Source organism: Labeo rohita, chromosome 12, assembly GCF_022985175.1.
Source record: "Labeo rohita strain BAU-BD-2019 chromosome 12, IGBB_LRoh.1.0, whole genome shotgun sequence".
In the NCBI taxonomy this organism is placed as follows: Eukaryota; Metazoa; Chordata; class Actinopteri; order Cypriniformes; family Cyprinidae; genus Labeo; species Labeo rohita.
Window position 1 is genome coordinate 1538693 of NC_066880.1, and position 19966 is coordinate 1558658.

General features: G+C 30.7%; 1 protein-coding gene across 10 annotated transcripts in view; it reads left to right on the forward strand.

Annotated features, from left to right (window-relative positions):
- Positions 1-745: 745 nt before the first annotated feature.
- LOC127173793 (calcium-activated potassium channel subunit alpha-1-like) overlaps positions 746-19966 on the forward strand; it is a 110855-nt gene continuing 91634 nt past the window's right edge. For all 10 annotated transcript variants that reach the window (XM_051123753.1, XM_051123755.1, XM_051123754.1 and 7 more), the window contains exon 1: positions 746-1382. In XM_051123753.1, the coding sequence (XP_050979710.1) occupies positions 1089-1382 (294 nt within the window). In that variant the 5' untranslated portion in view covers positions 746-1088. The remainder of the gene's footprint in view (positions 1383-19966) is intronic.

Genomic DNA, 19966 nt, shown 5'->3' on the forward strand with positions numbered 1-19966 from the left:
ATTTGCTGCTCAAAAAAAAAACTATTGTTGAAAACAGCCGAGTAGAATTTTTTCAGGTTTGTTTGATCAATAGAAAGTTCAGAAGAACAGCATTTATCGGAAATATATTTTTTGTAACATTATAAATGTTTTTTCATCACCTTTGATCCATTTAAAGCATCCTTGCTAAATATAATATATATTAAATAAATATAAATTAAAATAAATAAATAAATAAATTATACCGTCTCCAAGCTTTTGAATGGTTAGTGTATAATGTCACAAAAGTCTTAAGTGAAATGTAATATCAGAAAAATGCTAATCTTTCTATTTATCAAAGGATTCTGAAATGTGCTTGGCTGTTTTAAATATTGATAATAATAATAATAAGGTTTCCTGTCTGTAATCCAATGTTTTCCAAATGTTTTCCTGTAGTAATCCACTCTGTTGAGACTCGGTGTCGCTATTTTTTTTTATTTCAATATAAGCATTTTAAACTTAAAATAGTACTTTTCGTTTGAAACGTTTGAAACGTGTTTGAAATAATTTCTCATATTTTATTCCCACCTGTCATAATCCAAAACCTAAAACCCGAAATATTTCACCTCAAAACTTTAGCTGGCACGACAGATTTCTGTAAAATAATAGCGAATGATGGATGTTTTGGCTACCGGCGGGGTTTGGAGACGTTCTGACGGGCATCAGACTGACTGGCTCCGCCCTCCGGCACCTGTACATCTGCCCTGAACGCGGCGAATGGATAGAACGGAGTTGAACGCAACACGTTAGTGAATGAGAGCGCACGAAAGATCCGCGCCGGGGAAACGGCGTTCGCGCAGGCTTTAAATCGCGGGCATGTTTTCCATCATGTACATCCAACGTGCGACCTCGTTTGAAGACGCGACGACGCGTTTCCACTAGGAGTTTACGTGCGTTTTGAGGACGACTTTTCACCGGTTGCGCGGAGAGCCGATCAGCGGGCGAGAGCGCAGAGCGCAGCGGGAGGAGAGGACGCGCACACGGGCAAACACTCGCGGGGCTCTCGGCCCTGCCAAACATGGCTGATCGTCGGGTGCGGGGCGCTGCCGGGATCTCCAGAAAGACGCTCGATGCTCCCCACTGAAGAAGCAGCAGATGATGATGATGGTGATGAGAAGCGGCTCTTCACAATAATGACCATCAACCCCAACCAATTCAAAGCGCCTCCGTCCTCGGTTCGGAACATGGATGTGATCATCCCCTACACCAATGAATTGCCCTGTGACCACAAAGAACAGCGGATGTGGTGGGCTTTCCTCGCCTCCTCCATGGTCACTTTCTTCGGGGGTCTCTTCATCATCCTGCTCTGGAGGACCCTCAAGTACCTGTGGACGGTGTGCTGCCACTGCAAGGGGAAAAAGAAGGTAAAACGCTCCACTGACACCCGCTTTAGATCAAAAGTTTAGGTGTTCTCATGGTCTTAACTCACGTTCCACCTTCAGCTTTGAAATCACCTCTTGAAGTTGGTGTATGAGTGACAAAGAAGCTCAAATATAGAGTTTTTATTTGTGTCACCACATCACATCTGTGTTTTCATCATTCAGACATGTGGAAAAGTGTCCAAACTACTGATCTGCTTTTTTCTTGTAGTTCAGCTGAACAAGGTCTGGTCTTGCAACGAATGCTGGAAATCGCTTTAGATTAAAGTGTGCTCAGTGTGAATGTAGATTTGTTCAGATCTGAAATGTTTATTTTTTATAATTTAATTTTTGCCGTTTTATGCCTTTGAGTGGATAGGACAGAGTAGTTTTGACAGCAAGTGAAGTGGAAGGGATCGGCGAAGGTCCACGAACCGGGATTCGAACTCGGGTCGCTCGCAGCGCAATGGCGTCATATGTCGGCGTTTAAAAAGTGTTGAAAAATACAAAAGGAATGTCACTGAGATGAACTTTGAATCTTTTCTAGCCTTATATTTGAAGACTCAAATGAGTGTTTTACTGACAAAACATGAAACGTGGCTTTAGATGAAGCATCTACCAAATTGTAAAACGTTCTGGATGAAAAAGTCTTAAAAGGTTGTTTGTTGTACTAAATAGTTGCGTTCTAGGTGATTGCTAGGCAGTTGCTTGATAGGGTTTGCTCCCCTAGAAGATTTTAGTTGGTGTTCCTGAAAAACCTGGTTCTTGCCTATAAACAGCTGTAAATAAGAGATCAAATCGTGTTTAGTTTCATTTTACGCCTGTAATGTGAAGTGAAACTGGAAATATGGTTAAATGTGATTTTGATCTGTGTGGTGACAAGCGGTTCAAATAATCAGTACTAATTGCATCAGATGTTCCAGAAATGGAAAAACAAACTTTTATTTATTTATTTTAAATAACATGCACTTTCGAATCGTTCACATTAAGACCAGAAATGTGATCATATAGTAAAAAGAGTCACTATTGTTAAACAGACACCGCTATTTCATTCACTTTTATATCATAAAAAAGATATGATATAGTTTAGTAATATTACTCATGCATACGTGCCATTTTCCCGAATATCAGCACAATCGCAAATGCAGCTGAATTTATACAGCAGTTCAACAAACAAGAAATTCATATTGAATGAGTTACATTTTAGACACAACATTGTCTGCCTTATTTCTGTTTCGCCAACAAAAATAGTTCTGAACAAAGTCGGAGCGGAATATTAATGCATCTCGTTTGGGTTTCGAACTTTTGATCCTAAATCTGTTTTTGAACGAATCATTTGAGTCAGTGATTCCAATGATCCATTCATAGACAGTTGCGTGCTTCATTTCTAAATGGATTAGCTGATTTAAACGAATCGTTTAAATGAATGATTCAAATAATTGCTGATAAAGACAGGGACTTGCTGCCACCTGCTGGTGGCTTTAGTTTGTAGCAATAGCCAACAATACGCTGCATGGGTCAAAATGATCCATTTTTCTTTTATGCCAAAAATCATTAGGATATTAAATAAAGATCCATGAAGATATTTTGTAAATTTCCTACCATAAATATATCAAAACGTAATTTTTGATTAGTAATATGCATTGCTAAGAACTTCATTTGGACAACTTTAAAGGTGATCTCAATATTTAGATTTCAGATTTTCAAATAGTTGTATCTCAGCCTATCCTAACAAATCATACATTAATGGAAAGCCTATTTATTCATCTTTTTATGCATAAAAAATAAGCTTTATGAGTGATTTTGTGGTCCAGGGTCGCTTTTATTCATCCATGACAGGCCTAAACCAGTCAAAGTACAAAACAAATCATTTTTGTCAATATTGCACGTCTAAACAATTATTAAAGACTAAGCAGTGATTTTCAAAGAATCCGCTGTGCACAGTTGTACATTTAGCTACACCTGCATCTGTATAAATGCTGTTAGTTTGACAGGAACACCGAGAGCAGAGACGTATGAGAGCTTCGCTTGTGTCTTTTCCTCATGTTTGACATGGAGCCAGTGGTCAGGAATAGGCTGAGTTTTCACTGCCATTGTGTAGTCTGCCCACACACACACACACACACACACAGCACAGCTGTTGCTTTCATTACAGGCCTGTCAAACATAGTTGTGTTCATTCGGCCAGACGTTTCAGGAAGCCTTTCTCTCCCGTTCAGATCTAACACACGGCTCTGATTGAACCTGCTGATTTAATGTCAACGTCAAATCAATCATTTGCTTATTTTCTTAATACATGTTCCTGCTGATTGTGAGTGATTCATCTGTAACTGCCCTGAACTGTGACGTCAATTACAGCAGACAGGAAAAATATGAGTCTGTTTCATGCTGAACCAGACATCTAAACATTTTCTGCTTTATTGCAGTATAGATGATTGGCATATGTTATGCAATATGGATTATTGGTGTTTGTATTTGAAATATATATTTCTTTTGCATGAAAAATTCCCCAAAATATGTTGTTATATGTGACCCTGGACCACAAAACCAGTCGCATGGGTATATTTGTAGCAGTAGCAAAAAATACATTGTACGGGTCAAAATTATGGATTTTTCTTTTATGCCAAAAATCATTAGGATATTAAAAAAAGATCATGTTCCATGAAGATATGTTATAAGTTTCTTACCATAAATATATCAGAACTTAATTTTTGATTAGTAATATGCATTACTAAGAACTTCATTTGGACAACTTTAAAAGTGACTTTTCTCAATATTTCTCAAGATTCCAGATTTTTAAATAGTTGTGTCTCAAATATTGTCCTTTCCTAACAAACCATGCATCAGTGTAGAGCTGTTAAATGATTAATCGTAAATAATCGCATCCAAAATAAAAGTTTTTGTTTGCATAATAAATGTGTGTGTACTGTGTATATTTATCATGCAGTATATATTTTGAAAATATTTACATGTATTTACATACAACTGGTATTATATATAAATAATTTGAATATAACATATTTTTTTGCAAATATATACATGCATGTGTGTGTATTTATATAGACATAATAAATATACACAGTACACACACATATATTATCTAAACAAAAACTTTTATTTTGGATGTGATTAATCGCAATTAATCAGTAAAGGTCCCTACATCAATTGAAAGCTTATTTATTCAACTTTCAGATGATATATAAATCTCAATTTCATAAAATTGACTCTTATGACTCTATTGTGGTCCAGGGTTACACATTTGTGTTTAGTGATTCAGTTTATTTATGCAAAATTTCGTTCAAATTTAAATTATAATTAGTTTAGAAATTAATCATGTGACTATAGAACTGGATCATTGAATTACTCGCTCAAATGATTAGTTCAAAAACAGAATCGATCAAACTGAAATAATTCATTCAAAAACAGAATTGATCAAACTGAAATGATTTGTTCAAAAACAGATTCGATTAAACTGAAATGATTCGTTCAAAAACAGAATCGATCAAACCGAAATTATTTGTTTAAAAACAGATTCGATTAAACTGAAATGATTCGTTCAAAAACAGAATCGATCAAACCGAAATTATTTGTTTAAAAACAGATTCGATTAAACTGAAATGATTCGTTCAAAAACCGATTCGGTCAAACTGAAATAATTTGTTAGAAAACAGAATCGATCAAACTGAAATGATTTGTTCAAAAACCGATCAGTCAAACTGAAATGATTCATTCAAAAACAGAATCGATCAAACTGAAATGATTTGTTTAAAAACAGATTCGATCAAACTGAAATGATTTGTTCAAAAACCGATTCAGTCAAACTGAAATGATTCATTCAAAAACAGAATAGATCAAACTGAAATTATTCGTTCAAAAACAGAATTTATCAAACTAAAATGAAATTTTGAACTGAAATAATTCGTTCAAAAACAGATTCGATCAAACTGAAATAATTTGTTAGAAAACAGAATCGATCAAACTGAAATTATTCGTTCAAAAACAGAATTTATCAAACTAAAATGATTTGATCAAACTAAAATGATTTGTTCAAAAAACAATTAGATCAAACTGAAATAATTCGTTCAAAAACAGAATCGATCAAACTGAAATGATTCGTTCAAACTGAAATAATTTGTTCCAAAACAGAACCAGTCAAACTTAAATGATTCTTTCAAAAACAGATTCGGTCAAACTGAAATAATTTGTTCAAAAATAGAATCGAACAAACTGAAATGATTTGTTCAAAAATAGAATCGATCACCTGAAATGATTTATTCAAAAACAGATCCATTCAGGAGTGTTTCTCTGAGATACACAAATATTCTGATCCAGAACTATTTCATTGGTAAAAAAAAACAAAAAACAGATGCTATTGTTTACCATGTAACTTACTCAGTATGAACTTGTTGTCGAACTGTTGTTGCGATCGCACTCACGCTGATGTGAGGGTCAGTAAACGATGACAGAATGTTTTAGGTGAAATGTATCTTTAATACAAGATTCTGACATTTTTAGAGCATATATTTTTATGCAGTGATTTACAGCTTGCTTCTGCATTAATTACAGCTCTCGATCTGCACGTCTCCTCTCACTTTCTCTGTTTTCATACATGCATCTTCCTCATTCAAACTGCCGTGTCACTCTCCTATAGTGTGCGTGAATCAGATGCTTGTTGCTAAGCAACAGGCGGCATATTCATTATTGAGCTGGGAAATATCCCCTTATGTAATTGTGCTTTTCTAGAGACCACACACACACTCACCTGTCAGAGTGTGTGTGATCAGAGTGTGTTTTCTTCTCCACAAACGCATTTACATGCAGAATCTACAGGCGTCTCGCATACAATCTGAGCCTGAAATAGAAATCCGGTCTGATCTCCTTCAGATGGGTTTGATGATGATATTCACATTCGGATGTTGTTTAACAGGATTCTGCCTTTTGTTAATTAGTTTTGCTCGCACATAATTAAAACGTGAATACACACTATGAATGACTGCAAATGCAGAATATATAGTCAACTCCCCTCTAAGTAATCACTTCTGCTCACTGAGGCTGCATTTGTTTGATTAAAAATACAGTTAAATCAGTAAAAATGTGAAATATTATTACTATTTCAAATAGCTGTTTTCTGTGCGAATGTATGTTAAAGTGTAATTTATTCCTGTGTTCAAAGCTGAATTTTCAGCACCATTACTTCAGTCCTAAATATAAAAAAAAATTAATAAGTGTTTTTATAAAATAAAAATTAAATATTATTTCAATTTAAAATAGTTTTTTCTGTGTGTATCTGTGAAAATTCAAATTCTTTCTGTGATCAAAGCTGAATTTTCAGCATCATTACTCTAGTCTTAAATCTAAATAATTGTGTTTTTATAATAAAAATTGTTAAATATTATTCTGCTTTAAAATAGCTCTTTTCTGTGTATATCTGTGAAAATGTAATTTATTTCTGTGATCAAAGCTAAATTTTCAGCATCATTACTCCAGTCTTAAATATAAAAAATATATAAACAAATGTTTTTATAAAATAAAAATGGTTAAATATTATTCTAATTTAAAATAGCTCTTTTCTGTGTGTATCTATGTGAGATTTTAATTTATTTCTGTGATTAAAGCAAAATTTTCAGCATCATTACTCCAGTCTTACATTGTATAAAAAAGTTTTTATAAAATAACGATTGTTAAATATTATTCTAATTTAAAATAGCTCTTTTCAGTGTGTATCTCTGTGAAAATGTAATTTATTTCTGTGATCAAACCTGAATTTTCAGCGTCATTACATGATCCTTCAGAAATCATTCTAATATGCTGATTTGCTGCTCAACAAACATTTCTGATTATTATCAATGTTGAAAACAGTTTCCACAAAAATATTTGCAGCACAACTGTCATAAATTTTATTTTTCAACAGATTTTAAACATTGATAATAATCAGGAAATCAGCATATTAGAATGATTCCTGAAGGATCATGTGACACTGAAGACTGGAGTAATGATGCTGAAAATTCATCTTTGATCACAGGAATATATTACATTTTACAATATATTCACATAGAAAACAGCGATTTAAAATTGCAAATATATTTTACAATTTTATAGTATTTTTGATCAAGTAAATGCAGCCTTGGTGAGCAGTAGAGACTTCTTTCAAAAATATTACATTGTTTACAACTTTAGACCAGTAGTGTACATAGGCAGCGTCTCTCTGTGCCATACTGTGGCCCAATTTTAGTTATGCTGGATTAATCGTTTTCACTGATCTTGTTGCAGTGCATTCTGGGATTGTGTTCTCCATCAAGGATACCTTACTAGGCTATAGAGCTGCTTGTTTGACACACAGCGGGTTTCCACTGTCTGTGTAATGGGGAGGTTTATGGTGTGTGTGTGTGTGTGTCAAAGCAGCGATTGGAGATAAACAGGCAGATAAGATCAGTGTGTGTGTGTGTGTGTGTGTGTGTGTTGTCAGCCGCTGTGCAGCAGGTCATCTCAGACGCTCACGTGGACAAACAAAGGCCGTCTGTCCACAGACACATTAACCATGATGCTGTCCTGTGCAGACTTCAGTGTTTGAGCTACAGATGTCAGCCATCGTCACACATGAGCTGATGTTCATGAGCAAACACATTTCTTCTTTTGATTTAAGGCTACAGTGTGCTGTAAAAATCACCCTGGAGTGTTTATTGAAACTTGCAAGTCAGCGTGGATTTATTCTGAATGAATCACTTGTATTGTTCACAAAATTATTTGTTTTTTGAATTATTCAGAGTGGTAAAACTTTAGTACTGTTTGATGTGCAGTATTTTTAGGTTTTGAGTAAGCATGTTTTGGTGAACTGGTTCAAACTTTAATAACCTGGGTTCAGCAGAACTGGGTGACACATGAGCGTGGTTTTTTTTGTGAGCAGAAGCACGGTGTGAGGAGGAATGAAGCAGGACAGATGCTGTTTTTGCTGAAGAGCACAGAGTAAATGATTAGAGTCAGTGTGCTGAAGACTGTCAGAGCTCCTGCTGATTGTGTGTGTGTGTGTGTGTGTGTGTGGATCAGCTCATGCTCTGATCACACACCATTCTACTGTTCTGTCTATTGTTATATGTATCATTATATCATTCAGTCTATCTGTCCATCCGACCATCCATGTATGTTTGCTGTCTGTTGTTATATCTGTTGTTGCATCTATCATTGTCTATCTGTTATGTCTTATATCTATCATTATATCTATATATCATTATATCTTTATATTGCTATGTCTTATCTGTCATTGTGTATATATCGTTGTCTTATGTCTATCCTTATATTTAGCGTTATGTCTATATATTGTTATATCTTATATCTATCCTTATATTTATTATGTCTATATATTGTTATATCTTATATCTATCCTTATATTTATTATGCCTATATATTGTTATATCTTATATCTATCCTTATATTTAGCATTATGTCTATATATTGTTATCTTATATCTATCCTTATATTTAGCATTATGTCTATATATCATTATATCTTATATCTATCGGTATATCTATCGCTGTCTATATATGTATCGTTACATCTTACATCTATCGTTATGTCTATATATTGTTATATCTTATATCTATCCTTATATTTGTCATTGTCTATATATCATTATATCTTATATCTATCGTTATATCTATCGCTGTCGTTATATCTTATATCTATCATTTTGTCTATATATCTTTATATCTTATATCTATCATTATGTCTATATATTGTTAAATCTTATATCTATCCTTATATTCATCATTGTCTATATATCATTATATCTTATATCTATCGTTATATCTATCGCTGTCTATATATATATTGTTACATCTTACATCTATCGTTATGTCTATATATTGTTATATCTTATATCTATCCTTATATTTGTGATTGTCTATATATCATTATATCTTATATCTATCGTTATATCTATCGCTGTAAATATATATCGTTATATCTTATATCTATCATTTTGTCTATATATCTTTATATCTTATATCTATCATTATGTCTATATATTGTTAAATCTTATATCTATCCTTATATTTATCATTATGTCTATATATCATATCTTATATCTATCGTTATATCTATCGATATATATATCGTTATATCTTATATCTATCGTTATGTCTATATATTGTTATATCTTATATCTATTATTTTGTCTATATATCATTATATCTTATATCTATTGTTGTCTATTTAAAGTTATAGCTTATCTATCGTTATATCTATTTTTATATCTTATATCTGTCGTTTTATTTATCGTTGTATATATATCGTTATACTGTAGCTTTTATCTATCGTTATGTCTGTATATTGTTATATCTGTCGTTATATTTATTATGTCTGTATATCATTATATCGTTATATATTGTAATATCGTAGTCTATATGTCGTTATAGCTTATATATCGTTATATTTTATACCTGTCGTTATATTTATCATTGTCTATGTATCGCTATATCTTATATCTGTCATTATATGTATCGTTGTCTATATATCATTATAGCTTTTATCTATCGTTATATCTGTCGTTATATTTATTGTTGTCTATATATTGTTATATCTTATATCTGTCGTTATATTTATCGTTGTCTATAAATCGTTATAGCTTGTCTCTTTGTATATATATGTCGTTATATCTTATATCTATAGTCTAAATGACGTTATAGCTTATATCTTCGTTGTCTATTGTTATATCTTATACCTGTCGTTATATTTATCATTGTCTATATATTGTTATAGCATATGTCTAGCGCTGTCTATATATATCGATATAGCTTATATCTATCATTGTCTATTTATCGTTTTATCTTATATCTATCGTTATATTTTATATCTGTCGTTATATTTTATACCTGTCGTTATATTTATCGTTGTCTACACTGTGTGCAGAATTATTAGGCATGTTGATATTCTGGTCATATTTTTTTTCCAAACACATTTTACCAATTCCAAACCACATCAGTCTTAGTAACTACTGTTAATTTTGTATTTAATCATTTATATGTGATATATAATTGTCCGTGAAGGCTGGAAGTGAAAAACTCCTTATATTCAGGTGTGCAGAATTATTAGGCATGTTTTCGTTTACAGCTAAAATGAGCCAAAAAAGATATTTAACCCAGACTGAAAAGTCCAAATTATTAAATGCCCATGAGAAGAATGCAATACTAATGCATTACAAGAATTTGCAAAGTTAAGGCTTGACCATTGGACAGAGAAATGCTTGTTGAGTCTGCATGGTCAGAAAAAACAGGTGGAGAAGAAAAGATGCATGTTAACTGCAAAAGAATTAGGAATTAAGGTGAAGAATTAGGTGTGACACCATCAGGAACCGTTTCCAGTTCTCCAGCGCCACCATTTTCCAGAACTGCAACCTACCTGGAGTCTTCAGAAGTGCAATGTGTCAGGTTCTCAGAGACTTTGCTTGGTAAAAAATCCTAAAAAATGCCCCTGACTTAATAAGAATAACAAGCTGACGTGTTGTGAAATACATGAAGACAGTTTTTTTATATGCTTTAGAGACAGATAAGTTGAGAGTGACTCTTGAAGGACAAGCATCACATCCTCTTGTGCCTCTGATTCAAGAATTTATCTTCTAAAATCTGGCAGTAAGTTTTGGGAGTTCATTTTAGTCCATCTCTGCAAGTCAGACTTTTCAGGATAAGAGACTAAACATGAACTCCCAAAACTTACTGCCAGATTTTGGAAGATAAATTCTTGAATATTCGTTGTCTATATATCGTTATAACTTATGTCTGTCGCTGTCTATATATATCGATATAGCTTATATCTATCGTTATGTCTGTATATGGCTATATCTGTCATTATATTTATCATGTCTGTAAATCATTATATCTTATATATATCGTTATATCGTTGTCTATATATCGTAATAGCTTATATCTATCGTTATGTCTATTGTTATATCTTATACCTGTCATTATATTTATCGTTGTCTATATATCGCTACATCTTATATCTATTGTTATATGTATCGTGTGTATATATATCGTTATAGCTTACGTTTATCGTTATATGTATCATTGTCAATATATCGTTATATCTCATTATATTTATCGCTGTTTATATATCATTATATTTTGTGTTGTTATATATTGTGTATATCTATTGTTATATCTTGTATCATATCATCTATTATCTATTGTAATGTGTGCATATTGTTAAATCTAACGTCATATATGACTATCTATTGTTATATCTTATAACTGTTGTTATTTCTATCTATAATTATATCTTAGATTTATTGTTACATTTATGGTTTATCTTATATCTATCTTTATATGAATCTGTCTAAATTTATCTTTCTGTGTATTCTCTGTCAAATTTTTCATGGTTTTTGAAGATTTGTTGTGAGTGTGTATGTGGTTTAGCGTGTGAGAGTGTGTGTGTTTTAGCGTGTTATTGTTTTGGGGAGGACGGGGTCTGTCTGCACATTGTCTGGCATGCGGATAAAAGCTCTCTCTCTCTCTCTCTCTCTCTCTCTCTCTCTCTCTCTCTCTCTCTCTCTCTCCCCCCAATCACATAAACAGTCCCATTAGTGGAACACCATTAAGAAGGAGGTCAGCGCCAAATCTACTTTCACAATCCCTCCCCTCCCTTCCGTCGTCCTCTCTCTTTCTCTCTTTCTCTCTATCTCTCTCTCTTTTTTCTATTTTTTTTCCTCTGTTTTCCCCCTGAATGGAAGCAGAGTTCCTGACAGTCGGTTGTGACACATCTGCGTCTATATTTATCATATAAACAGTGGTTGTAATATTTGTTAGTAATGAGAATGGAGTGTGTCAGACAGGCAGCTGCTCATGTAAATACAGTGTTCATGGTATCAGTGAGCACTAAACACTCATGATTGATCGACTGTTAACGGCCCTCATTGATTGGTCTCAAATGGGAATCCCTCTAAATGCTATGGAGATGCCCATTAGTTCAAAAAGATTTATTTTATTGGAATGAAAGAACATGCATAGGGTATAATTAGTGCTCCATATTTTGGGGACGATGGATGGATGGATAGATAGATTGATTTATTTTTCTATAATATTTTTTAAAATATTTTATTTATTTAAATTCAGATACATTAATAAATTTATGTATTTAGTTATTTTATTTTGTAACTTAGTAATTTAAATGTAATTATTTTTCATCTCATCCCAAAGCATGGGACAATCAAAAACAAAATATGTTTGTTAATTCAGTGTATTCAATTTTTTTTCTTTTTAATTTAGTTAAATTACAGTATTTTTTTGATTTATGTTTTTCTTTTTAATTTAACTTAATTTAATTTAATAAACAAAATATATGATGGTTTATTTATTATGGAATTATTAATTAATTTATTTATTTTAATTTTATTAAATTACGAAAATTAAATTAAGTTTTAATTAATCTAATTTTATAAATTTATAAATGTATTATTTAATTTAATTTAATTTATTTAGTTTATTATTTTATCTCACCCCAAAGCCCAAAATATATATGTATATTTGTTTAATTTGATTTAATTTAATTTAATTTTTAGTTTATATTTCTCATCTCATTTCATTGCATCAGACAATCTAAAACAGAAATGTTTATTTAATGTAGAATTTTATTGTTTATTTATTTTAATTTTCGTAATTAACAGAAATTTAATTTAATGTATTAAGTTAATTTATTATTAAGTTCAATTATTTATTATTATTTTATCTGATCCCAAAGTCCAAAATCTAATACATTTATTCAATATATATGGTGCAGTACAATTTAATTATAGATTTATTATATATCTATATATTAATTTAATTTAATTTAATTTAATTTTTAGTTTATATTTCTCATCTCATCATTTTATTGTGTGAAACAATCTAAAACAAAATATATAACGGTTTATTTAATATAGAATTTGTTTATTATTTATTTATTCTAATTAATTTAATTTAATTTAATTTATATCATATGTTTCATTTAAGCTCAATTTGTAACTTTCTGCTTGTTAACTAGTTTTGACGTTGTTATGGCAACCAGATCATTGCAAGCTGATTGGCTGAGAAAAGTTCTAGGACTAACTAGAACAAATAGGAGTTTCTTGAAGGACATGAGTGAGTCGAACGGCTGTAACTGGGACACATTTCCATATTTTTGTGAATGGCTGGGACAGAGGGCCACACCTGCTGAATCTGGGCCATGTTGTGACGGCTGCGTATGTTTTGCTACTGGACGTGTGAGATTATGCTGATCAGAGAGTTTCGGCCACTTCCGCCATCACTTAATTAACTAAATGGCCCAAACTCCTTGGCAGTGGCCCTGAGTTATGCTTTATTATTTAGGCTGATGGATATGGATTCGGGCCGGCCAAGAGCTGAGATGGTGAAAAGCGTTCCAGACGATTTTAACTTGAGCCTCGTCAGAATAACTCACCTTCATAAATGAGTCTGTCAGAGCGCCGGCCTGATGAATGAGACCAATTCACTTTTAATGCGGATGGATGTGGTTTTGCCAAATGAAAAGATCCTCTGCTTAATTTAGCATCTCCAGATGGAAGATGTTTGAAGGATCCGAGGACACGACCCGACGATTGAACAAGAGCGATTAATTACATTACAGAGACAAATTCAGACTGTGGAGTTGTTCTTGTTGTGTAAAGGCTGTTGTCTAGTTTAGAAAGTGAAGACAGTAGAAATTACTCGCAATTTAGCAAGTCAAATAACTAGTTGTGTGATTGTAGAGACAGTTGAAGAGCAATCAGAGGTCAAGAGTCTCTGTTATTAAAGCCACCGGCACTTGGAGACAGAAATAAAGACCTCACTTAAGGAAAATAAATATATGTATTAGCTTTTTAATGCGTTTATTTATTTCAGTGTAAGTATTTATCTATTCAGTTAATTTTGTTGGTTCATTTATTTTTTATCTGATTTTGTCCCTTTTTAAAATATATGTATTTATTTGATACGGATGCAATATTATGTAAATAGAAGTGATAAAAGTTTTTGATTTAAAAAAAAAAAAACAAAAAAAAAACTTTGCAAATATATTTCAAATTGTAATTAACTATTCATTTACTTTTCCATAGCCACTCTTCATAATTATGTTCAAAAAACTCTTTATTTTATTTAATTTAATTTTTGAAAAAAAAAAAATAGATACATAAATGTTATTTATGATATATTTGTAATTTTTATTTATTTTTTTTTTTTACAACTTTTTTACATCACTTATATTGCACTATGTATATTGAATAAACAAATACATATATTTAAAAAAATGGGACAAGATCATAAATATTAATTTATTAAAAGCAAGCTAATGCAAGATTTCTTGAGGTTATGACATGAATAATTAGAAATTTGATTTTTTGGTTATTTTTAATAAGTATTTACATAAACGTTTGTGTTGTATTTACATATTTTGATATATTTGTATTATTTTTAATCTAAATTAACTTTTTAAGTTGTATTTATTGCACCACCTACATTAAATAAGCAAATACACACATTTAAAATTAGGACAAGATCAAAAACAAATAAATTAAAACAAAACAATAAAATAAAAAAATAAATAAAATAAAATAATAAAATAAAATAAATTCGTTTTTTGAACATAATTATGAAAAGTGGTTATGAAAAAGTAACTAAATTAATTAATTGCAATTTGAAATATATTGAAATTGTACGTTTTATTTTTTACTTTATTTTATTTTATTTTATTTTATTGGTGCCTCCAGCCCTCCAACAAAACTTAAACTTTGCAAAGTTTGTTATTTTATTTTATTTTATTTTAATTTAATTTAATTTAATTTTAATTTATTTTAATTTAATTTTATTTAATTTTATTTTATTTCTATTTATTGGTGCCTCCAGTCCTCCAACAAAACTTTGTAATTTAAATTTTCTATTTTATTTTTTTTTATTATATTTTATTTTATTTTGTTTTATTTATTGGTGCCTCTGGCTCTCCAACAAAAGTTAAAGTTTTTATTTTATTTTATTGGTGCCTCCAGCCCTCCAACAAAACTTAAAATTTGCAAAGTTTATTTTTTTTTTATTTTATTTTATTTTATTTTATTTTATTTTATTTTATTTTATTTTATTTTTTTATTTTTTTTTTTATTTTAAAATTTTTTATTTTTATTTTATTTTATTTTATTTTATTTTTATTTTTATTTTTATTTTTATTTTTATTTTTATTTTTTATTTTTATTTTATTTATTTTTTTATTTATTGGTGCCTCCAGTCCTCCAACAAAACTTAAACTTTTCAAACTTTGTAATTTAAATTTTCTATTTTATTTTTTTTTTATTTTATTTTGTTTTATTTATTGGTGCCTCTGGCTCTCCAACAAAAGTTAAAGTTTTTATTTTATTTTATTTTATTTTATTTTTCCACAATAACTCCATTAAATGATTAGTTGCTCTACAGGTGTCCTGCATCTTCTTTCTCAGTGTTTTTAGTGTCATCATGTGGTTTTGATCTGTTTTGAGTGGCTGAAGCGAGTATAGAGATGTGACCTCTGCCGTCATGCCCTGTGATTTATCAATCACGTAATCTAAATGCAAAAGCAGCTAACTTGTCATTGTGTTTTGACCGTACAGTTTGTTGACTGATGCAGACTCGTGTCGTCCCATCGGGGAGAGATTTCTAGTGTTGATTTGGGCAGGAGGAGTTTTGGACGCGTTGGCCGTGTTTCAAGCGGCTGTAGTTTCCCATTAGCGTTTCTTTCCAGGCGGAGCTGCTGTCTTTGATTCATGAGGCACGATTTGAGGATTAATTGGAGCGCGGGATCTCTGCCATCACTGACGGCCATTTTTCTTTGAACTTTGCCATCTTTTAAATTAAATATTTATAGAGAGCGAGCATTTCTGGGCGACATTTTCAGGCGAGATCATTAGGCCGGACAGATCCGCAGCGCAGCCAATTAGTCCTGATCTGAGGACGCGTGTGTTCGTGAAGGGTTTTATGTGCTGTCTGTGAGTTTGCATCGTTTCATCTCTGTTTCTAGTTGTTTCCTTCTTGTGTTTATTGGTGCCTGCGGCTCTCCAACAAAACTTTGGCAAACTTTGTCAGACCCAGCGACTGGATCGTCCTCATACGTGTTCATGTCAATCAAGACTAGTGTGTAAAAACCAGTGCACTTTGCAGCTTATTATAGACGCCCACTTTAACAGGAAGTGATAGTTTGATTGACATGTTGATCAACTAGTTTGTTTTATTTTTAGATGACATTTAGACGCAGTTTTATCTGAAACAAATGCAATCATTGATCAACAGTTGAAAACATTTAAATAATGGTGCATCAGTTTACTTGCTGTAAAAACAATGTTTATTTAGTTAAGAATGGGACAAGCAGTACAGTTTCTCTCAGAATGTATTTGTTTATTTAGCAGAATTTCAGTATGACAATAAAATTTATGTTAATAGAAGTGGTAAAGTTTAAAAATATGAAGTGCCTGTTGGTTAGTCTCTTCAAGGACATAGTAAAAGATGCATACCTGAGAAATATGCATTTATATTTACATATTTAATCATTTATCTCCTTCCAAAGTATGGGACAAGCAAAAATGTTATTTTATTTTGTTCATTTTTTTTTTATTAAAAAATGAAACATTTTATAAGGCACCTACATATGCATAGATTAATTTAATATTTAATATTTAATATTTTATTAAAAATTCACACATTTTAAAAGGTGCCTGCAGACGTATAAATGTTTTGTTTTGTTTTGTTTTGTTTTATTTTATTCTAATTTATTCTATTTTACCACAGCAAGGGAAAAGGAAAAAATATTTAAGTTGTTAGTATTTGTTTATTTTATTTTATTTTTTATTATTAAAAACTAACAATTTTATAAGGCACCTGCAGGTGAATTTCATTTTATTTCCTTTTATTTCATTTTGTACCGCAGCATGAGACAAGCAAAAATTATTTATGTTAATTTTCAAAGATGCTTATTTTATTTATTTTATAATTTATTTATATTTATTTTTTTTTAATGTAAATTAATAAATTGTTTTATGATTAAAAACTTTTTATAAGGCGCCTGCAGATGCATGTTTATTTTATTTTATTATATTGTAATGTATTTTATTCTAATTTATTCTATTTTACCACAGCAAGGGACAAGGAAAAAATATTTAAGTTGTTTTTTATTATTATTAAAAACTACAAATTATATAAGACATCTGCAGGTGTATTTTATTTTATTTCATTTTATTTTATTTTATTTATTTATTTGTATCACAGCATTGGAAAAGCAAGATTTTTTTTTAAGTTAATTCTCAAAGGTGCAGGTTTTATTTTATTTTATTTTATTTTACCACAGCAAGGGGCAAAAAAATTGTGAAGGTTATAAAATGTTTTAATTTAATCAATATAGATGGAATGTAATTTCTGTAAACATAAGTGGTAAACAAAGTGTTTTGATTAAAAGTCATGCAAATATGCAAGCAGCAATAAATACATTTTACACATACATACATACATTCAAAATAACACTCAGAAATATTAATGAATTTTAATTTATGATCTTGTCTCAAACCATTGACCAAACCAAAAATAAGTTTCTATTTATGTTTATTCAACATAGATTATGCAATGAAATTAATGTAAATTGTAGTAAAAATGTTTGTTTTGATTTCAAATCAAATGTATCATAAATATGCGAATAGTTAATGTACATACTCATTCAAAATAACAACTAATTCATTTTTCCATACTGTTTAGAGGCAGGTTTATCTGAAATAGACGATACCACAACAAATGACCAGTATCAATAAATCAAATGATGCATCAGTTTACTTACTTGAGAAGAAAATGCACTAATTGGTTTCTATTGCTGCTTTGTGTCATTCTCTGACTCACTGACACACTTACCTTTAGTTCTTCCTTAAAGTATGTTAAATCTAAACACATGAAACCTGTTCTAAATGGTCTGCAGTCTGAATTAAATCAGTGGTTGTTTTGATAAAGATTCATTTTGCTCATGATCGGATGTTTTGATCATTTTTAACAGTATTTTTGACTACTTTTAGTAGCAAGAAAACTGGTTTCTTTCAGCTTATGGTTGCAGGCAGTTCTGATGTGATTTTCAAGAGCTGTGGTCAGTTTTGCAGCTCAGCGGCACGATTACACTGATTTGAGAGAAACGTCCACTCAGAGACTCACACAAATGCAATCACCGTCATTGTGAACGGCTCTTCGGGCGGACACTGATCTCTGATCACCGGATACCCGCTGCTTCTGTCCGTCCTCACTTTTCTCTCCGTTTCTCTCTGTTTTCTCCAGCCAGGGTTAAAGCAAACTCCCCGAGTCACACTTGAAGTGAAGCGGCTCTTAAATTTCGGCCGCCTGAAGCCGTAACCTGCCAAACAGCAAACACACAGAAATAAATAAGACATAAATATTGTGCGTTTGATGGCTAATAAAGCTGAGAGCGAGCCATTGATTTGATTCTGCTGTGTTTGGATCTGCTAACGGTCAGAGTTATTACCCGCTTCTGTTTAAACAACCAACGGCTCCGTTTCAAACCACTGCCGACAGAGAAACGCACCCTTATAAGTGACTGATTTGGAACTCTCTACATGGACGGCAGTCTTGATTTTGGTTGATTCAGTGGATTTCAGTGGTTTAATGTTAACGTGTTGCTCCAATGGTAAAATGGTACATTTTTAATGTTTTGAATCATTTTTATCAACATTTTTAATATTGGAAAAGTTTGAAGTTGGTAAGATTTAAAAAGAAATCTTAATAAAAGCCTCTTTTATTTAGTATAATTTCAGTATAACAATGTATTTCATGAAAATGGAAATGGTAAAGAAGTTTGTTTTGATTAAAAAAAAAAAAAGCCTTTTGATTGGTCTTTTCAGAGATTTAATTATACTAATTATTATTAATTAATTATTAATTTAATTTAATTTAATTTAATTTAATTGTTTAAATTATTATTATTTTTTTATTTTATTTTACTTTGTACCACAGCATGGGACAAGTAAAAATTATTTGAATTAATTTTTAAAGATGCTTAGATTTTTTTTTATTTTATTTTATTTTGTACTACAACACGGGACAAACAAAAATTATTTCAGTTTTTTAAAGAGATGCATAGATTTTATTTTATTTTATTTTATTTTATTATAATATTCTTTTGTTTTGTTTTGTACCACAACATGGGACAAAATAAAAGTATTTCAGTTAATTTTTAAAGATGCATACACTTTTATTTTATTTTATTGTATGTTTATTTTATTTTATTTTATTTTCCTTTTTTTATTTTGTGCCACAGCATGGGACAAACTAAAATTATTTAATTTATTGTTTAAAGATGCATAGATTTTATTTTATTTTAGTTTAGTTTATTTTTTATTTTGTGGCACAGCATGGGGCAAACTAAAATTATTTAATTTAATTTTTAAAGATGCATAGATTTTTATTTTTTTATTTTATTTTATTGTAAAAACAAAATTTGTTTATTTATTTATTTCACCCAAGGAATTTAATTTAATTTAATCACTTTAGATGCAGTACAATTTATGTAAATATAGTAAAGAACTTTTTTAAAAAAATCATGTAAATATAACCATGTTTTATAAC